Source organism: Lissotriton helveticus, chromosome 4_1 (assembly GCF_964261635.1).
Source record: "Lissotriton helveticus chromosome 4_1, aLisHel1.1, whole genome shotgun sequence".
Taxonomy (NCBI): Eukaryota; Metazoa; Chordata; class Amphibia; order Caudata; family Salamandridae; genus Lissotriton; species Lissotriton helveticus.
Genome location: NC_136063.1, coordinates 16692695 through 16711650, shown reverse-complemented (window position 1 = coordinate 16711650; position 18956 = coordinate 16692695). Strand labels below are relative to the sequence as shown.

The 18956-nt window shown below is 45.6% G+C and overlaps 1 protein-coding gene across 1 annotated transcript in view; it reads left to right on the top strand.

Moving 5' to 3' along the window:
* LOC144827822 (multidrug and toxin extrusion protein 1-like) overlaps positions 1–18956 on the top strand; it is a 227396-nt gene that overhangs the window by 96012 nt on the left and 112428 nt on the right. Inside the window, exon 7 of the mRNA XM_078685988.1 lies at positions 5084–5151. Within this exon, the coding sequence (XP_078542114.1) occupies positions 5084–5151 (68 nt within the window). The remainder of the gene's footprint in view (positions 1–5083; positions 5152–18956) is intronic.

Sequence of the window (18956 nt, the reverse complement as noted above, 5' to 3'; positions counted from 1 at the left end):
AACCGCCATCACAGAAAGGGAATGGCTAAAAGTCTTTGTCCTGATAAAACGAAAGAACCCAGTCCACCTGTGGAGACATATAAATCAAATGAGCAGCAGAGGAATATCAAGAGATAATGGAGTAGCAGAAAAGGACTGGCTGACGTACGTCAACCAGCTTTATACAAGTACCGCTGCCCACAAAGACAGTCCAGAGGTGGCCAGTGGCATAGAGGGCCCAGACCGGCAAACAAACATCGCTCCAGGCGACACAAAAGCCAGCCAAGAAAAATGGTCTGAGGGTAAGAGAACGCCGGCAGAATCATATGATGAAATACCAGCCAAGCTAAATCCCCATATGGTCAGTAAGATCATTAAGAACATGAAGAACAATGGGGCCCCTGGACCAAATGGAATTCCAGCACCAGTCTTTAAAAAGGCCCCAGACTTCTGGGCAGGTTTGCTAACTCCTTTATTCCTCCACACATTCCAATCATCAACAACCCCCGATTCCTGGAGGGGCTCCATTTTGGTCCCCATACATAAAAAAGGAGACCGCTTAAAACATTCGAATTATAGGCCTTCTGCCCTGCTTGACCTTGAAGCCAAGGCTTACGCTTGCCTTCTTTTAAAGGACTTGGAGGGGTGGGCAAAAGAGAACAGCATTATACCATCTTATCAAACAGGCCTCAGGTCAAAAGCATCGACCATGGATAACGTACTGGCACTGGCCTATTTATCCACCCAGGCCACCACGAACAACCATCCCCCACTTTTCTGCTGCTTCGTGGATTACCGCACAGCCTTCGATAAAGTGGTGCGAAGAAGATTATGGTGGAAGCTAGAAAACTGGGGCATTCCACCGAACCTCAACATGGAGAATGGGCTGAAACAAGGTTGCGTGTTGGCTCCCATTCTTTTCAATCTTTACACGGCGGACTTGAGCGACGCCCTAAAAGGAGCCAGCCTAGTAACTCGAAGACTAGGAAATATGAAGTTGCTGGTGCTCCAATACGCTGCCATAATGGATCACACACAATTTAATAACATCAATAATCTGACAGTAAATCAAGGAAAGACCAAGGTTGTCATCTTTGGGACCTACCACCAGAAAAAGAAAGCATAATGGCATTTGGGCAACCTGCAAATCAAGACGGCGGTATCATACAATTACCTAGGGGTCTGGCTGACGGATCGGGAAAAGGCGACTTCCCATTTGAAACATCAGAGCAATAAGGCCAACAGGGTCATATATTTACTCAAACAACTAAACAATCAGCTGATTAGTCCAACCGCCGGCCCAATACTGAAAGCTATGAAACCGAAACAGCTACCCGCAATCAGCTATGACCACCAGGCTTTCCCCCGGGTCACTGCAGGCCTACTTAAATACAGCACAATCTAAAGCTTATAAAACAGTGTTTCAAATCCCAAGGGCAGCAAGGCAAGCAAGGATAAGATTGGAGTTGGGAATGGCAAGGCCGGACCTGATATGCCAAGGTGACATCATAAAACTCTACCTCAGGATTTTAGGGGCTCCGGCCTACTCCTTAAAACACCAACTAAAATCAATCTTTGAAGAGCCTTGAACACCCTGGCATTCTGCACTCGATAAAGCGATTCAGACATTGAATATAGTGAGAGAAAGCATATCAAGGCCGGTCATCCCCCTGAACATATGGAAAACAGTGATAAATAAACAAGTGTGTGAAATCTCATTTGATTTGGACTGAAAATCCCTTCGCTCAAGTCCACTCTTAGTCTCCTTGAATAGTTCTTACACAGTAGGAAAAGCCATGCTTATTTAAGTGACGCCATTACACCATCAGTTCGAAGTAAAATCTTGTCCATGAGACTAATCACCCTAGGAATTGTTGATTTTAATCCTGAGTGGGATCGCAGAGGGGAAGCCAATAAATGCAGACTCTGCCCATTAAAGAGGGAATCGTGTCTCCACCTGCTATGTTGTTGCCCCAGTCTTACCAAGGAAAGAAGGCGTTTACTGTGTCCGATTTGCTCCACTAATGGAACAAAATCCTGCAGCGAAGCATCAGCCATGTGTTTTTTCACAAACAGCACGCTGATTCTAGCCAGACTGGGAAAATATGTCCATCATATTAGGACTGACTTAAAACTGGCAAATGAATGCAATAAAACCCGGGAGAAGAGCACTTCAAATCCAGCGCAAGGATGCTGAGGTGGCATAGTCCGTGCATGGATGCTTGTCTGCACTTCCAGAATCCCAGTCAGGAAAACCTTTTTCATGGTGAATGGTCTAGCGGCCAAGGGGAAGGAATCATAACCTGACAATGCCACCCATAGAACAACATGGGAGCCCGGGCCACCTTTAAAGCCACACCTCCGTAAACACTAACTCTGGGGAAGACCGACTTTGATGGAACTTTGGGAGTAAAGTCAAACTTTTTTTTTTTCTTTTTATCAAAACGTCTTTTAAACCCCTGTTAGAAATAATAGTTTTTAATTATTGTTCTAGCTGTAATATGATGAGCACTTTTTACTGTAATGATTTTAATTAATTGTACAGTTTATAAAAAATAAAAAAGGGAAACCTATCTCCTTTCCAGTTCTCGAACTGTACACATTTTGTTCAGCCATTGCTGGAATGTTGGTATATTTTTCCTTTTCCAATTCTGTAGTATTATTGATCTGGCTACTAAGTCAGCAATAAATACATATTTTGCCTGGAAAGAACTGGGTATATAGTCTTCAATGAGTATCCTAGGATTGTGATATGCTTATCAATGACTGCCCCCCTCCTTAAAATGTGCGTGCAGTATTTCTCAATATCGTCCCAGAATTGTTAAGTCTTTGGACAATCTCATACAATATCAGATCAGGCACCTCCACCTCCCATTGTACATCCAGAGCGTATATCTTGTATCTTGGGGTGTATATACTATGTAAAAAAGCTGGGTTCCTGTATAATAGCCATTTGGTGTAGAACTGCATTCTGTTAAAATTGGCTACTCTTAATAGGTGTTGAACGTGTTGATCCTATTCCAAGCACCCATTGATACCTGAAGGCCCTCTTTAGTTTGCTATTTTCCAGAGCCCTTTCAAAAGGTTTATTATTGGTATCTTCTCTAAGAATATACATCCAACTGCTAATAGATATACATGTCGTCAATTCAATTAACATCTTGATGAAGTCCAGCTTTGTGGACAGTAAAATGGGATCTATATTTTCAGAAAATTTCTAATCTGAAGGAAAGACCACCGCAATATATCTTTGCAGCAGCTATGACCACAGACAATCATGTTCCATTTTTTCCAAGCATCTAAATTGATGAAATTGACCACCATGACATATCCATTCCATTCCCATTTAGTTGAGATATTTAATACAACCAAACGCTGGTCCCCTACAAGAATCTGATAAATGTGCTTATCCATTCATCAGAGATATGTTATAAGGCTTAAACATTTTTGTTTCTCTTCTAACATGAATGCTGCCCACCTAGGTGTAAACGGTACAAAAGGGGGTGGTGCAGGACGGAGCATCGGAATCAATCAAACACTCACACCCAGTCAAAAGATCCATCACCACCCCCTTTTGTACTGCTTTTGGCCGCCATAAGTGTGGCAGGGTATACTCAGACGTGAGTCCCTTGCTCACTTTGCCACTGGATTCAAGCAAGAAGGGCTGAAGACGGCTGAAATGTCAGAAACCGGTCCTTGGAAGCTTGTTTCCGGTCCAGGGAAGGCATGGCTTGGCAGTTCAGGCTGGAATGTTCCCATGAGGCACAGGGTCAGACTGATTTGCATATAGCCATGTCTGAACTGGGGTGGCAGAGTGGGCTAAAGAACGGTGATGGGTCAAACCCAGATCTTTTGACTGGGTTTGAGTGTTTGATTGGTTCAGATGCTCCTTCCAGCACCACCCCCCCCTTTTGTACCGCACCTAGGTGTAAAAGCATGCCTACTAACATGGCCATTGCCAATCTGTCTTCTAGTCTTGACACTAGCAACCTAAAAGTAGATTGCACGCTTTTAAGGTGAACACTGGAAACCGAGAACACCTGTTATGAAGGGGCATATTTATAAAAAATACAAGCATGGCATCAAGGAAAGTTGCTGTGTTGCATGAACAGGAAAGAGCTGCAGAGTGCCCAACCTATTGAAATACGTCGCCCGTCAGCTCTCTCTCGTCACTGGTACACTTGAGGCTGCCTAGCGCCAATGCAGGCACCCTTGCGTCATGCTGCAAGGGAGCCTGCAATACTGGCAGGATTGTATTGTTCTGAAAGGTGTACCTTCCTGTACAAAAACAGTCCCCAGCAGCATACCCTTTTCTATGTGCATGGGAAGAAAAAATAATGAGGAGAAATAAAGTTATTTTTCCTGTTACACTTCAGTCGGGTGAGCACACCATTTTGCATTCTGCAGCACACATAGAAGTAGGAAAACGCCATTAATGAGTATTTTTGGTGACCCGTCATGTACATGGTGCACAGCTGCGGTTTGTTCACCAGCATTGAGAAGAGCACAGGGGTTTGCTGTATTCTTGTAAATACGGAGCATCCCTGCATTTTTCAAATGACGCAGAAAAAAGTACTCTTTTTATGTTCACGTAATACATTTGTGAATCAACCCCAAATCATTCAAATCTCTTTCAGTAAAAGTGCAGTGGGAAGAGTCCTTTCTGTTTGTACTAGTTGTATATAATCATGAACTGAATATACTGAGTAGAGGTTTTCGGTAGATTCACAAAGACATGTCAGAGTGCACAAAATAGTACCAACTGAGTTTTTTTACACATATTCTTACAAGCCTTTGTGAATCTGTGCCCATGTTTTCTTTATTCACAACTGTGTCTGAGAAACTATTGTGGGGACCACATAGACAAGTTGTGTATTGCCTGTTTCACAAACTGTTAAATTGAAACTAAAAAAGTTAATAGATATGTTTGCCTCAACACAAGGATGGAGTTTGGAGTAATGATATCCATTTGTGAATGGTGTGGGTACACTTCAGCATCAGAGAATGTTCTAGGCAATTACAAAGCATGTTTATGGAAACTTAAGTGTGTTTGGCTTACGTTTCTCAAATGTACTATCCTTCTGAATCAGCTTTCATTTTTCAGGTCTACTCAGTGTGACCGAGCTAGGAGCACAGTCTGTCCTGTACCAGGTCGTAACTATCTTTTTCATGGTAAGACATCGCCTTTAACGTGTTAGCTCTATATATCACCATACTATAAAGAGGCAAGATCCCATGTTCAACCCATGTAATGTCTTGATCTATGGGTTTCCAATGGATTTTTTTCACCCCTTGCATGCATGGCAAATTTTGGCACTGTGCGGGTGATTTAGAGAGTGGGCGGGATCATGACGGCCCCCAGCCGTCATCAGCACACACCCACCGTGACGCATGAAGGCCGGGGGCCGTCATCAGCATGGAAGGGGTTAAAAGACTGGAGAATTTCAATGGGGAAGAGATCACTTTTTGCATGACAGCATCAGCCCTCCAAGTGCATTGTTGTATATTAATTGTATTGTAGTGTTTACACTCACATTCAAAAGTGTTCAGCATCCACTACTAGCAGAACTAGTTCTGGACATCCATGGACACGATGTCGAAGTGTTTGTCATTTATCAGCAGATGGCCTAGAAAATGCAGTACTTATGACCTCAGCTATGTTGTTATAAAATACGTAGGGCCAGATGTAGGTAAATATCATTTACCGATTCTAAAATACCGAATTTTACCGATTCGGTATTTTAGAATCAGTAAATGATATGTAGATAATGATTCGGTAAATTTGACTGAATTGGTAAAATTCGGTAAATACCGATTCGGTATTTTCCAAATCGGTATTCCCCATTCATTCCTATGGACACTTGTTTATGGAGGCCCATAGGAATGAATGAGAATTACTGATTCGGTAATTACCGAATCGGTAATATGGGGTAGACCTACAAGGGTGGCAGGGTGTCACATTGACACCCTGTTGCACCCATGTATAGTGCATGGGTGCACATGTGGCACACGTAAGTATGTCTGCCACATGGCACTGTTAAAAAAAGCATAAAATTGCTTTTTTAACGGTTTTCGTTATTTACCACCAACTTGTAGTTGGTGGTGAATAACGAATGCTTACAAGTGAAAAGCACTCACTTGAGTGCTTCCTACATTAAGGATTCGGTAATTTACCGAATCGGTATTTAAGAATTCGGTAATTTACCGATTTCTTAAATTACCCATTCGGTAAATTACCGAATCCTTAAATTAGACCCCTACATCCCCAAAGCCTAATACCGGTCGGTAACTGCCCAAATTCGGTAATTTCGGCTGTTACCGACCAGTATTAGGCTTCCTACATCTGGCCCTTAATATATTATCTCACGAATGACTTGGTATATTGCACAACATATGCAAAATGAGCAACCTGAATAAGGATAGAGTATGATCTCTTTGTTTGTGTACATTCTGTAGTTTAAAGATGTGCTCTTGTAAGAAAGTAACGTACTCTTATTGTGCCCTGGGTCCTGTTAACCAGACCAGTGCTCTGTGTAAAAGGTATATGGTGTAATTACAATTGGTTTGGCAACCTATTGCAAGACCCTAATATATGGTAGGGCATATAGTTGGGCATGTAGCGTTAAAGGCCCAAAAGATTTACTGCTCTTACGTGTGCACTATTGTGTTGCCTGCTGTCATTTTAAAGGCAGCGGTGCTTTTAAAAGTAAAGTATATGAGATTAAATGTACTTTAAAAGACTTAAACAACCTTATTTGCACATGTAAGTCAAACCTAAAGTCTCTTGTAGGTGCTTTATAACTATAAGCAGGGACATTACAAAATAAGTTGGTGTATCCTGACAAGGGAAAAAACTGCTGATTTTGTTTTCCCCTTGGAACACATTGTCCCCATAAGCTAACATGGGGAAACTTTAATACAGTATAACTATTGATGGGAGTGAGCTACAACATATACTTAAAAGTATTAAACCGATAGTTTGATTCAATCCAACAGCTTGCCATGGTTGGATGTATTATAACTTTCACAGAAAAAACATTATAGAACTTGTTTTATTGATGTGCTAAAATCCATCCTTCCAGCGGCCTCTACTGATTGGCCATCTTTGAGCTGGCTGAGCCAAACTGCTCGGAAGAGGTGTGAAATGTTCCACACAGAGACAAAGGGCATCTGGTGGGAGGAGATCTGCAGCTGCAGAGCAAAAGGTAGGATAGGGGTGGAGTAGCCAAACTGGTCTTCCAAAGGGAATGAGAGTTAGGACAGGACGTAGGCTCACCCTTACATCCTCACCCCAGCCAGACAGGGACCCCAGTAATTGAATTAGCAGAGGCACTGGAAGAGGAGTGTTAGGGAAACTTAGCCACTCCAGTGAGCTGGCTTAGCCAGATCTTAACTTTCAAGACTTCGTTTTTCCATTTTTGATTTTAAAGGATTAATTTATAATTGTAAACAAATGTGTCATACATTGACAAAGTTTACATACTTCAGGATGGCACCTTGCACCCCATTGGTCAGGGACACCCCCTGTTTGTCACCCAGAAACATTGGATACATATGGGAGAGCTGAACAGTAAATCAGACCCCCGCCTGAGATTCAGGACTGCCCTGCTGAAGCTCCAGAGCTTTTCATCAGCTTTTCATTGGGGGAGAGGGGTTGGCCTAACGGCTAGGGCGCTCGACCTCGGACCTGGGGATCTGGGTTCGAGTCTCGGTAACGACGCCAAAAACCTCCTGTGATACTGAGCAAATCACGTAATCTCCCCGTGCCTAAAATGAATGCGTGTCCTCATGTAACGTAACTGGTGCTATGTAAAGCACTCTGATACCTGATTCAGTTTGGGTCTAGTTGGCGCTATATTAAACTCTGCGAAAAAACCACAAAAAAAACCATCACTGAGTAGACTTCCAGGAGTTTACCAAGACATTGCGCTGAGCCAAGCCACCATCGTTGCACCCAAGGCCAGCCTGACTGGAAGCCTTGTTCGACGTCAAGAGAAAAGCTTCAAAATGTGACTAAGTCAGAAGGTAAAACTTGACTGGTCCCTACCTCTAAGTGTACAAAGCATGAGCTCCACCGCAGCCAGCCTGAAACTTTGACTTTGTCCCGGTCAAGCGAAACAAAATGTCCCAAAGTGGCACTTTTGGCTTTTAGGCACTCGAAAGTGTTTATTCTTTAAAAATTAATATCTCCAATTCCTTACATTGCATTTCTGATGTTTTGGTGTCATTTTATTCATTACAATATATCCTGTTGTTATAACCTGGTGTTGGATTTGTATTGTGTGTTGTGTCTTAGTAATTTAATGTATTGGTGTTTTGAAATACTTTACACACCGGTCTCCTAAGTTAGCCCTGCCTGCTCACAGTCAGCTACCAAGGAATAAGTAAGGGAATAATTTATTGAGACCATGACTGGTCCTTATATTGTGATTGTGGCCTTATTACTAGTGGCAGGTACCTTCCTACACCTACTAATACGCCCCATTCCAACATCTCTGAAGTCCCCTTATAGTTCTTGTTGTCTTAATAATTAGGATACTAGTGAATTGGTTTACAGCTCTTTTGAGTATAGTTCTAGTTAAATGCAAGGATTGGTGCCATTCCGTTCAGTGTTTTTCTGGGGCGCAGAACAAACATCCTGATGGGAGTCAATGGGGACCACCCTCCTCTTTGTCTTCTCTTCTCCTTGACAGATCTGCACTGTTGAGCCTATTGTATTACTGTCTCTTGTTTTATGTAAAATGTGTGTGTTGGAACTAGTACTTTTTAGGTGGTTGAGGTGGTGCCCAAGCCAGGCAGAATCTGCCACTTATGTCAGGGTTATGTGATTACACTCACTGTATGACCTGTACTCACTCTTGGGTAGCTTGGCACTGAACAGTCAGGCTTATCTCATGAACAATGTGTAAAGCAGTGTCACAAAAGAGTCTTCACATGCATTATATGACAACATGAACATCTTCTTCTGGGCATAAATCACATTTAGAACTATTATTTGCGGTACCAGGTCCAAAAGTGGTAAAATTACAGCAGTAATATGCACACTTCTTATTTTTACCTCCAGCACCCGTATGTGGTGTGATACGTTGTAAGAACTGGGCCCACTGTGGCAATTAACACAATTCAAATCTACTCATTTCCAGGGTGCACAGCAGGTCACAATGATGGCAGGGATGTGTACACAAAGGAATTTATAACACTTTTCAGTAGCACTTTTGGTCATGTCCACACAGGTAAACAGATTATTCCTTGGGTAATGAAACAAACCAGTAAAACAATATTGTTGCATGTTGCAACTATTTGCATGCTGTTCTCATGCAGTGCATCCTCCCAGACTGCAAAAGATATCAGCAAGTCTGTATGAAGCAGACTCGTAAACACACACACTCTTCACCTTAATGCATTAAAGCAGTTCAGCTGACAATATGAATGTGGACCCTGTGACACAGTCCCTCCCATAACTCTCAGTTACCCCCCTCTAATCAGCCCACAGGTAGAATCAAAACCCCCCACTCGTTACCAAACCGGTTTAAGACCAGAGTCAGACTTAGGCAAGGGTCCAGGGGAGAAGGCTGGAACAACTATTAGGGTAACCAGGCAACAGTCAACAAATGGGGGGGTTGTTCACCACTCTGGAAGTTCACCCACTTTATGTGGAGCAGAAACAGGCTAGAGGCTGTCCCAGTTCAATTAAGAAGTCTCTCAATTCACCTTCCGGCACCAGCTCAGTTGCACGAAGCACAGAGAGGTCACGCAGTCATGGTTTAGGGACTTTGCACAAAGCAATGCAGTCTACAGTCACAATACTTAGTTCCACCCCAATACTGCACAGCATTCGGGATCCAGATGATGAAGTAGGTGTTTGAGAGGGCACCGCTCTCCAGAAGAAACAAATAGATGGTGCAGGTCCCTCACGGGAGGTCTTTGATGTCCCCGAGACCTCCAAAAAGAACACGGGGCAAGCTAACAAGCCTGTGGAGAGCACATTTCAGCAAAAGCTAGTCAGCCCAGGCAAGCCACTATTCAGGTTGGGTGTACGGTCCCTCCAATGGCATTAATCCTCCTTATGAACAACAGATTCATCATGCAGTGCACACCACACAGTCCAGGATGTCTGGTCCCACATCCCCCAAGTTTATCTCTGCTCTGCTGAAGGATTGGCACCAGTAGTTATACTGTAGTGTGCCTTTGAAGAAGGTGGTGGTTTAAAGGGTTCTCTCTGCACCACAAATGTCTCCTCTAAATGTCAGTCCTGTCTGCCACAAGTCAATGGAATGCAGATCTTAATCTTTAGTGGGGCCATGATCTGGGTTTCCAGAGGCCAAGTTTCAAAACCTATCTCCCCTCAATCCAAACAAGTCCTCAAATGGCAGTGGTGTGTCGTTCCAGTTGCATCCCCAATGTTTATGACTGTCTCTGGGGAATGCACATATGTGCTCATCCAGCCTTCAGTGTGGACTGCAGTCAACCTAAAAGGCACACAAAAGAGTTTAGCACAGAGAAATGCCCACCTTCTAGATGTGCTACATAAACAAATGATGGACGCAATGATGAATACATTCACCCCCAGTCAAGAGATCTGGGTTAAATATATTGTTCTTTTGCTCACCATGCCATCCAAGTTTAGAACCAGCCATATGCAAATCAGTCTTGACCCTGTGCCTCATGGGAACAGTCCAGACCGAACTGCCAAGCCAGGTCCTCCCTGGAATGGAAACAAACATTCTAGGACCGGTTTCTGGGTATTACCCTTCATCAGCTAGGCTAGCTTGAATACAGTGGCAAATTGAGCAAGGGGCCGACGCCTGGGCATACCCTTCCCACTTAGGGTGAACAGTGCTGTGTGAATAAATGATGGACGGAATGATGAATAAATCATAAATTTACTCCAAGTCAAGGGATCTGGATTAAATCCATTGTTCTTTTGCTCACCATGCCACCCCAGTTTAGACCCAGCCATATGCAAATCAGTCTTGACCTTGTTCCTCATGGGAACAATCCACACCGAACTGCTAAGCCAGGTTCTCCCTGGACTAGAAAGAAGCATCCAGGGAATGGTTTCTGGGTATTACCCTTCATCAGCCAGGCTACCTTGAATTTTTGTCCTAGAATACTTGTTTCCAGTCCAGGGAGGACCTGGCCTGACAGTTCGACTGGACTGTTCCCATTGGGCACAGGGTCAACACTGATTTGCATATGGCTGGGTCCATACTGGAATGGCATGGTGAGCATAAAACGATGGATTTAGGCCCAGATCTCTGCTCGGGGGTACATGTATGGCATTGTTCTTCATTTGTCTGCATTTATCTATGTATTATTTATTAATACATATCAACAATAAACAACATTTCCCAGGTGGTCAGACATAAAGCGTTGTTTCTCAGTAGAGTCATATTAATGCTCAAGTTCCCACACATGAAACAGGATGCAGTTTCATCCCCTCACCTCTAAATAAATATATGCACTGTTACATTATCACAGTTACAGTTCAATGTCCAGCATTTCGCCCTCTCTTGTGCACATGTTAGGTCAGGCTATTGTTTATCTTGTTTATACTTTAAGGACCTCGCTCCTCAGTGTCTTGTGCCCCTCCCCTGCTTTCACTCTCTTCTCCCACCTACAGTTGATCATTTAGTGTGCTCTTCTCTGAGCTGTCCTGATCTGGTTTGTGTTCCATCAAGCAGTTCCGTAGTGGGTCCCATATATAGTGGGGTCTGGAGGTAATTGGCCTTAGCTCTGCATATGCTAACAGCTGATCCTGACATTAGATGAGGTCATGCATCCACTCCTTAAACTTAGGTGCTCTGCTAGTCCCCCTTTGCAAGCTATTCTCCGCTTGGCCAATAACAGCCAAAGGGGCGCACATTTCCTGACTGAGGTTTCTATTTCCTCTGTGTACTCCAGCAGTGTTTTCAGTGAAGTTTTTGGGACTGAGGAGCCAATCATATCCTCCAGTGCTTGCAGGACTTCTGTCCAATATTCCTGAATAGCCTCACATTCCCATGCCAGATGTAGGACATCTTCTCTTTCCTTAGCACATCTCTCGCATCTGTCGTTGTCTCGGAGTTTAAATCGATGAAGCCCTACCGGGGCATAAGATATGCGGTGTAGATATTCGAAGTGCATGATGCGTAATCTACTGCTTGCTAACATTTTGCCTGTTTTCTGACAGCAGTATGTCCACTGATCATGACTAATGGGTTTCTCCAGGTCCTCAACCCATTGGGTGTGGGATTTCTGTTGCATAGTGGGACTATTTGTCTGGGTGCCGCAGTATAGCATAGAGGCCACATATGTTGGTGTAGTGAAGTGGAGAAGTGTGGCTCACCGATTAGGGCGGCATACCCTGAGGCAGAGGTCTGGCCCGGGACCAGAGTTCAATCCCTGTCGCAGCAGGGTCTTGGGCTCAATGTCCCCGGACCTGATAATTCTCGCCTCGGTGCCTACTCTAATCATGGGTTCCACTCTGCAACTCTGGGCAATAGCTTGCTTAATCTCCACACCGGCCCTAACAACGATAGGATGCCTGGCTTCACCTTGGGGGTGCCCATAGGTGGACACCTCACAGGAACAGGCCAGGAAGGGTTCCACAGCGGTATTCCTACAGCGCTTAGAGACCCCTGGGTGATAGGCGCTATACAAGTGCAAATTACATTACATTTTGGAGTAGGTTGTGCAGAGGGTCAGGCTCAGCAGGGAAGTCTGGTATAGTTGTTTTTACGTCCAGGCGCAATTGAACAAGCAGCCGAGTCATTGCTGCTGCGACACCGCTCTCCAGAAACACCCTTTGGCGCCCTCGCGCTAAAACCGGAGGCCACGCCCTCTTCCGAGGCCACGCCCCCTTAGCAACCACTACTTAAGACGCGGATCTAAGGCGCCAGGTAACTCACTGGTTGTTGTGCTCTTGAGGCGGAAGCCGGGAGCAGGGTATTGTTTTTAAATTTTGTGTCACAGATTCACTTATGCATTTTAAAAATACTCACGCTTTTGGGGAAATTGCTATCCTAAGCAGCCGAGTCATTGCTGCTGCGACACCGCTCTCCAGAAACACCCTTTGGCGCCCTCGCGCTAAAACCGGAGGCCACGCCCCCTTCCGAGGCCACGCCCCCACGGACCCCTCCTGAAGCTGCATAAATTATGTGCATATTCCGGACGCGCAGCGGACGAGCGCAGCGGGCGCGACGTTTGCGCGCCAAAGGCGCGCCTAAGGCAAGCCCGTCTGCGCCCGTCCGCGACCGCACGAGGCCAGAGGCCGTCCCCCCTGCCCAACTACCGAGCTACACTATTACCTACAGCTCACACTCCCTTCGGCAACTATACCAGCCTTCGGAGCCATCCTGTCTACACGCATGGGACCCGTCTATAAAACATCCTGCATGCAGTAACTGCAGTTTTCAGTTTTCCCCCCACCCCCCTTTGAAACCAAAAACATTCTCTATGCTACTTCTCAACAGTCGTTCACTCTCCAGACATTCTATGGAAATCCACCTAATGCTAGAGGAAATTAACCCAGATATTCTCTTTGCCACAGAGATGTGGTTACAGGACCACTCGGAACCTGATCTGGTACAAGCTCTCCCGCCTGAATATCAAATTTGTCGCCTCGACCGCAAAAAGGGAAATGGAGGTGGCCTAGCAATAATCCATAAAGCTATTTATGAAGTTGCCAGCACCCCGGTGCACCTCCCAGATAGTGAATGTCTCGCTTTTTCTTTAAAATTCAGCCCTATTCATACCCTCTCCGGTATACTTATATACCGTCCACCAGGACCCCAGGGTCCTTTCCTTTCAAACCTCGCTCCTACAATTGCAGACCTGGCCCTCATCCCTGCTAACTACACAATCTTGGGCGATATCAACATCCACCTGGATGATCTGACCGACCCTTCCGCCAGAGAACTTATATCAAGCTTACAAGCCCTGGATCTACATCAACTTGTCCCTGGGCCCACACATCAAAAAGGGCCTCTCCTAGACCCCATTTTCAGTAACTGTCCCAACCTTCTCACCAAAAACCCCTCCCCACTGCCCTGGTCTGATCATTTTCTCATCCCTTTCACCTGGACCCCTCCCCATCTCCCTCCTTCAAAACCCCGACGACTCTGCTATCAAGGAACTGGCAAAAAATCCCCCTACCCGAATGGCAAACCTCCTTACAATGCACAAAACCCCCTAACTCATCGAACCCTATCCAGGGGAACGATAACTACAATAGGTGGATCACCAACTCTTTAAATCAGGTACTCCCTATGAAAAGTCTTCGTCCCAAGCGGGGCAATCCAACAGCCCCATGGTACACAGACGATCTACGGAAGGCCAAACGCGCCTGTAAGAAGATGGAAAGAAAATGGCGCCTTGACTACTGCCCAGCAGATAAAGTCAGTTACAGAGCAGCTATTAAAAATTATAAAGCAGACATCCGACAAGCTCAGGCCTCATTCTACGAACAAAAAATAGACAATGCTGCGAATAAACCCAAGGAGATTTACCGTATAGCCAAAACCCTTCTGTGACTCCCTGAGACTCTTAAAGTCCACAATAACACCCAGAACCATTGCGAGGAAATAGCGGAATTCTTCCTTCAAAAAATAGAATTGATCAACTCCTCCTTCCCCCATCCCACCTCCCCGCCCAGAGACCCTACCAACATTGACCCTATGGTAGCCCCACCCAGTGTTCTCAGCAACTTCCCAGCTCTTGACAAACTCAATCTGGAAAAGCATATGAGAAGGGTCAAATCTGGATCCCCAACTGACCCAGCTCCTCCTAGGGTTCTCACCCAATTAGCCAGCCAGATTTCACCTACCATCCAAGACCTACTCAATTCCTCTCTCGATACTGGCATTGTCCCCCCCCCCATATGGAAGAGAGCCATGGTCAAAGCACTATTAAAGAAACCTAACCCTTGACCAAGCCAACCCTTCCAACTACCGACCCATTTCCCTTTTACCCTGGCTCAGTAAAATTCTGGAAAAACATGTTAATTCTATTCTGACAGACTTTCTAGAATCCAACAACATACTGGACCCCACCCAGACCGGTTTTAGGCCCCACCACGGAACTGAGACTGCCCTGATTGCAGTGACGGAGGAGGCAAGAACGATCCTGGACGGTGGCGGCTCTACGGCCATCTACCTACTTGATCTGAGTGCCGCCTTCGACACTGTAAATCACAGCATCCTAATCCATCGCCTCAGTAGGATTGGAGTGTCAGGCATGGCGCTCTCCTGGCTGGAATCATTCCTTACAGATAGATACTTCCAGGTATTCGAAAAGGAGTTTACCTCCTCTAGTAAACCTCTTAACTGTGGAGTGCCTCTGGGCTCCTCCCTGAGTCCCACCCTTTTTAATGTTTACCTTAGCCCCCTAGCTGATGTCGTCCGCCCTTTTGGGGTGAAAATTGTCACCTACGCGGACGACACTCAGCTGGTGGTAGGACTGGACCCCCCTCTCAACTCCAACCACAGCTTACACAATTGCCTGAAAGCTGTTGCGTCCTGGATGTCGGTTTCCAATCTAAAACTTAACGGGGACAAAACAGAGGTGATGCTCCTTGGAAATAACATCCCCAAATCCATGGATACCATCTGGCCCCTCTGTTTAAGTAGCCCCCCCCAACCTAAGGATCAAATTAAGAGCCTTGGGATCTGGCTCGACCGCAATCTCACCTTCAACTACCAAGCTACCAAACTAGCCGCTATAAGCTTTGGACTGATGAGACTGCTCCGCAAGATTCTCCCCCTTCTCCCTTTTCACTCTAGACGAATCATGGTCCAAGGATTAATCCTGTCACGCCTCGACTGCGGCAACGCCCTATACCTAGGCGCCCCACAGTCCACACTGTCCAAACTGCAAGTTATCCAAAACTGCGCAGCAAGAATCCTCCTGAACCTCCCTCGCCGCTCCTCAGTCAAAGCCAGATTGAAGGACCTCCATTGGCTCCCTATGAAAGCTAGAATAGAATTCAAGAGCATGTGCATCGCGCACCGCTCCTATTGGGGGACAGGCCCCACCATAAATCAACGTTTGGTTGAAGCCTACCATCCTCCTCGGGCCCTCAGATCCACGACCTCCTACCTAACCTCCGTACCACGTATAAGAAGAGCTAGATGCGGAGGCCGCTCGCTTTCCTACAACTTGGCCAGGATCTGGAACACGCTGCCACTCACAATCAGGTCAGAACCCAACCTGCTCACATTTTGAAAACTGTTAAAAACTTGGCTTTTTAATAAATCCCACACTTAACCCTTCCCTCTGCTCCCCTCACTCCCGCCCCTACAGTTCAACCCACTAGTCTGTCTACAGCGCTGGGACGCCTTAGGGTAGCCATCGCGCTTTACAAATCTTCATTCCATTCCATTCCATTCCAGGAACAGTTGCATTGGGGTAGACTGGTGCGCTAAAAAGAAAGCCTCCCGAGTACAGAATGTGCCCTTGTCATAAAAATCATTTCATGTTAAGCATCTGTCGACAGGTCGTGTCATGGTTACCGCTAGGTCTGGGCGATGCTGTGATCCCCACAGCGGGGAGTATAGCCTGGGGGCTTGGAAAGGCTTTGCAATTTTCTGCCAGGCTGCGTTTCTACAGTCGACTGTGGTCGGGTTTGTCCCTCTCAGTTGTTTGGAGGAGCCAAGGAAGGCTGTGGTTGAAACCGGATTCATGAATCCCTGCTCCACAGCTAAACGTGGCATATACAGAGGAGTCCTCATCCAGTACGCTGCAAAATGTGCCTGTGCACAGTGAAAGTAAAGTTCCAGGTCTGGTGCTTCGAACCCCCCTCTTGCAAATGGTTGGGTCATCAGCTCCCATTTCAGCCTAGGTTGTTTCCCAACCCACGCTAATCGAGTCAGCTGAGTCTGAAGAGCTTTAAAAAAATGTCTACTGGGTGCTTACGGTATATTAATGAGTGCGTAAAGTAGCTTCAAGAGTACTATCATTTTGATTAGGGGGATTCTTCCTGCTAAGGATAAGGGCATGGATATCCACTTCATCGTTGAATCTGTCAGCGCCTCAAGTGTGCAGCCAGAGTTATTCCTCATCAGTTCTGCTTCATCTCTAGTGCCGTTATTCCTCGGTATCTAATTTCTGCTTCACACCACTTTAGTGGGTAATCAGTATCAAATCTGTTGACCGCTTGAGTGAGAGGGAATATTTGGGATTTTTCCCAATTGATGTTTATTCCTGAAAGGAGAACAAAATGTATTAATTCCCTAAGTAGCGGGTTAAGTCTTACAATGGGCTCCTGCAGATAGAGAGTGATGTCATCTGCATACAGTGACACTAAAATTGGCCTGGTTGGGTATATTAATGCATATTCCATATGATGCTGCCGGAGTTTAGCCGCCAGAGGTTCCACTGCTGAAGCAAATGATAGGGGTGGAAGCGGCACCCTTGTTTTGTTCCCCTAGTGGTCTTAAAGGGGGGAGCATATCCCATTGATTAGGATTTTTTGCTGTGGGTGGTTAAATAACAACTGGACCCAGGCTAGAAAGGGGGTAGAGAAGCCAATACGTTTTAGTTCACTCATGAAATAATACCATTCCAGGGAATTCCAGGTTTTTAGATGCCTTGGTGGCATCTAAAAACACTGCTACCGCTTCTAAATCAGGATCTATATCCTGCATTAGAGTAAAAAGGGTTTGGAGATTACAGCATGTTGCTCATCCGGGCACAAATCCAGAATGAACTGGCAACACCAACACGTTCATGAGTAAACTCAGATGGTTAGCCAGTATTTTTGATAATATCTTCTTGTCACAGTTTATCAAGGACAGGGACTGATACGAATCGCATTTGTCATGCGGTTTCCCAGGCTTTGGTAGTTATATTATGAGAACTTTGCGTAATGTAGTCGGAAGTATCTCCAGCTCAAGTGCCTCCTCATTAAGCTTTTCATTTGAGGGACCAGGTTTTCACTGCACGTTTTTTTTTTTCAGTCAAACAAGCTTTATTCGACGATTGTCATAAAAGCAATACATTTTAAAACAATTCATGTGCACGTTTTATAAAATTCTGCGGTGAGGCCATCCAGGCCTGGGGCCCTTCCTGAGCGCAATTGCATTATTGCCACCGCAATTCCTTCCTCTTTGATCCCAGCTGAAAGGAACTCTCTCTGGCTATCTCCCAACCAGGCTAATGCTGTGTCTTCGAAGTATGGTGTAAATGGTATGGGGTGTGCCCTCTGTGTAGTGTATAGTGCAGTGTAGAATGTGTGAAATGCTTCAAGTAAATCTGGTGTGTCCATGCAGTTGGTTCCCTCTGAGTCTTTCTTTGCTCATATAGTTTTGGAGAATTTTGGCTTCCTGGTTAGCTCCGCTAGCGTCTTCCCTGTCTTTTCTCCTTCCCTACATTTTCGGGCCTGATGATAACTCCCACAAAAGTGGCATCTCTGCTGTCTCCTAGTAGTCTGTTAGTTTTCCTCTAATTGTCCCTTTCAGTTACCCGTCCTTTGCCCTTCCCATTTGACTCACCTGGTAGATATCTGTTTTTAGGCACCTGAGCGTGTTTCTAATACCTCTTAGATTCCCCCCCCCCCAGTGATAGGGTTTGGGGAGCGACCTGTCGGCCTTGGGATCCAGTGTGATATTGTGGTCTCCTCCCCACAAAACATGAGTAGACCATATATCAGTGATTTTTCCCCATAGCACTTGGAAGAATTCTGGTTCGTCTCTGTTGGTTCCATAACAGCTCACCATAGTTAGTGAATGTGACGCCAATTTGCCCTACATTATGGAGCGGCGCCCCAGTGGGTCTTGTATGGAGCCTTTGGCTCACCGATTAGAGCGGCAGACCCTGAGGCAGAGGTCTGGCCCGGGACCAGGGTTCAATTCCTGACGCGGCAGGGTCTTGGGATCAATGTCCACGGACTCGATAATTCTCGCCTCGGTGCCTATTCTAATCATGGGTCCCACTCTGCAACTCTGGGCAATAGCTTGCTTAATCTCCACAACGGCCCCGAAAGCACTGGGATGCCTGGC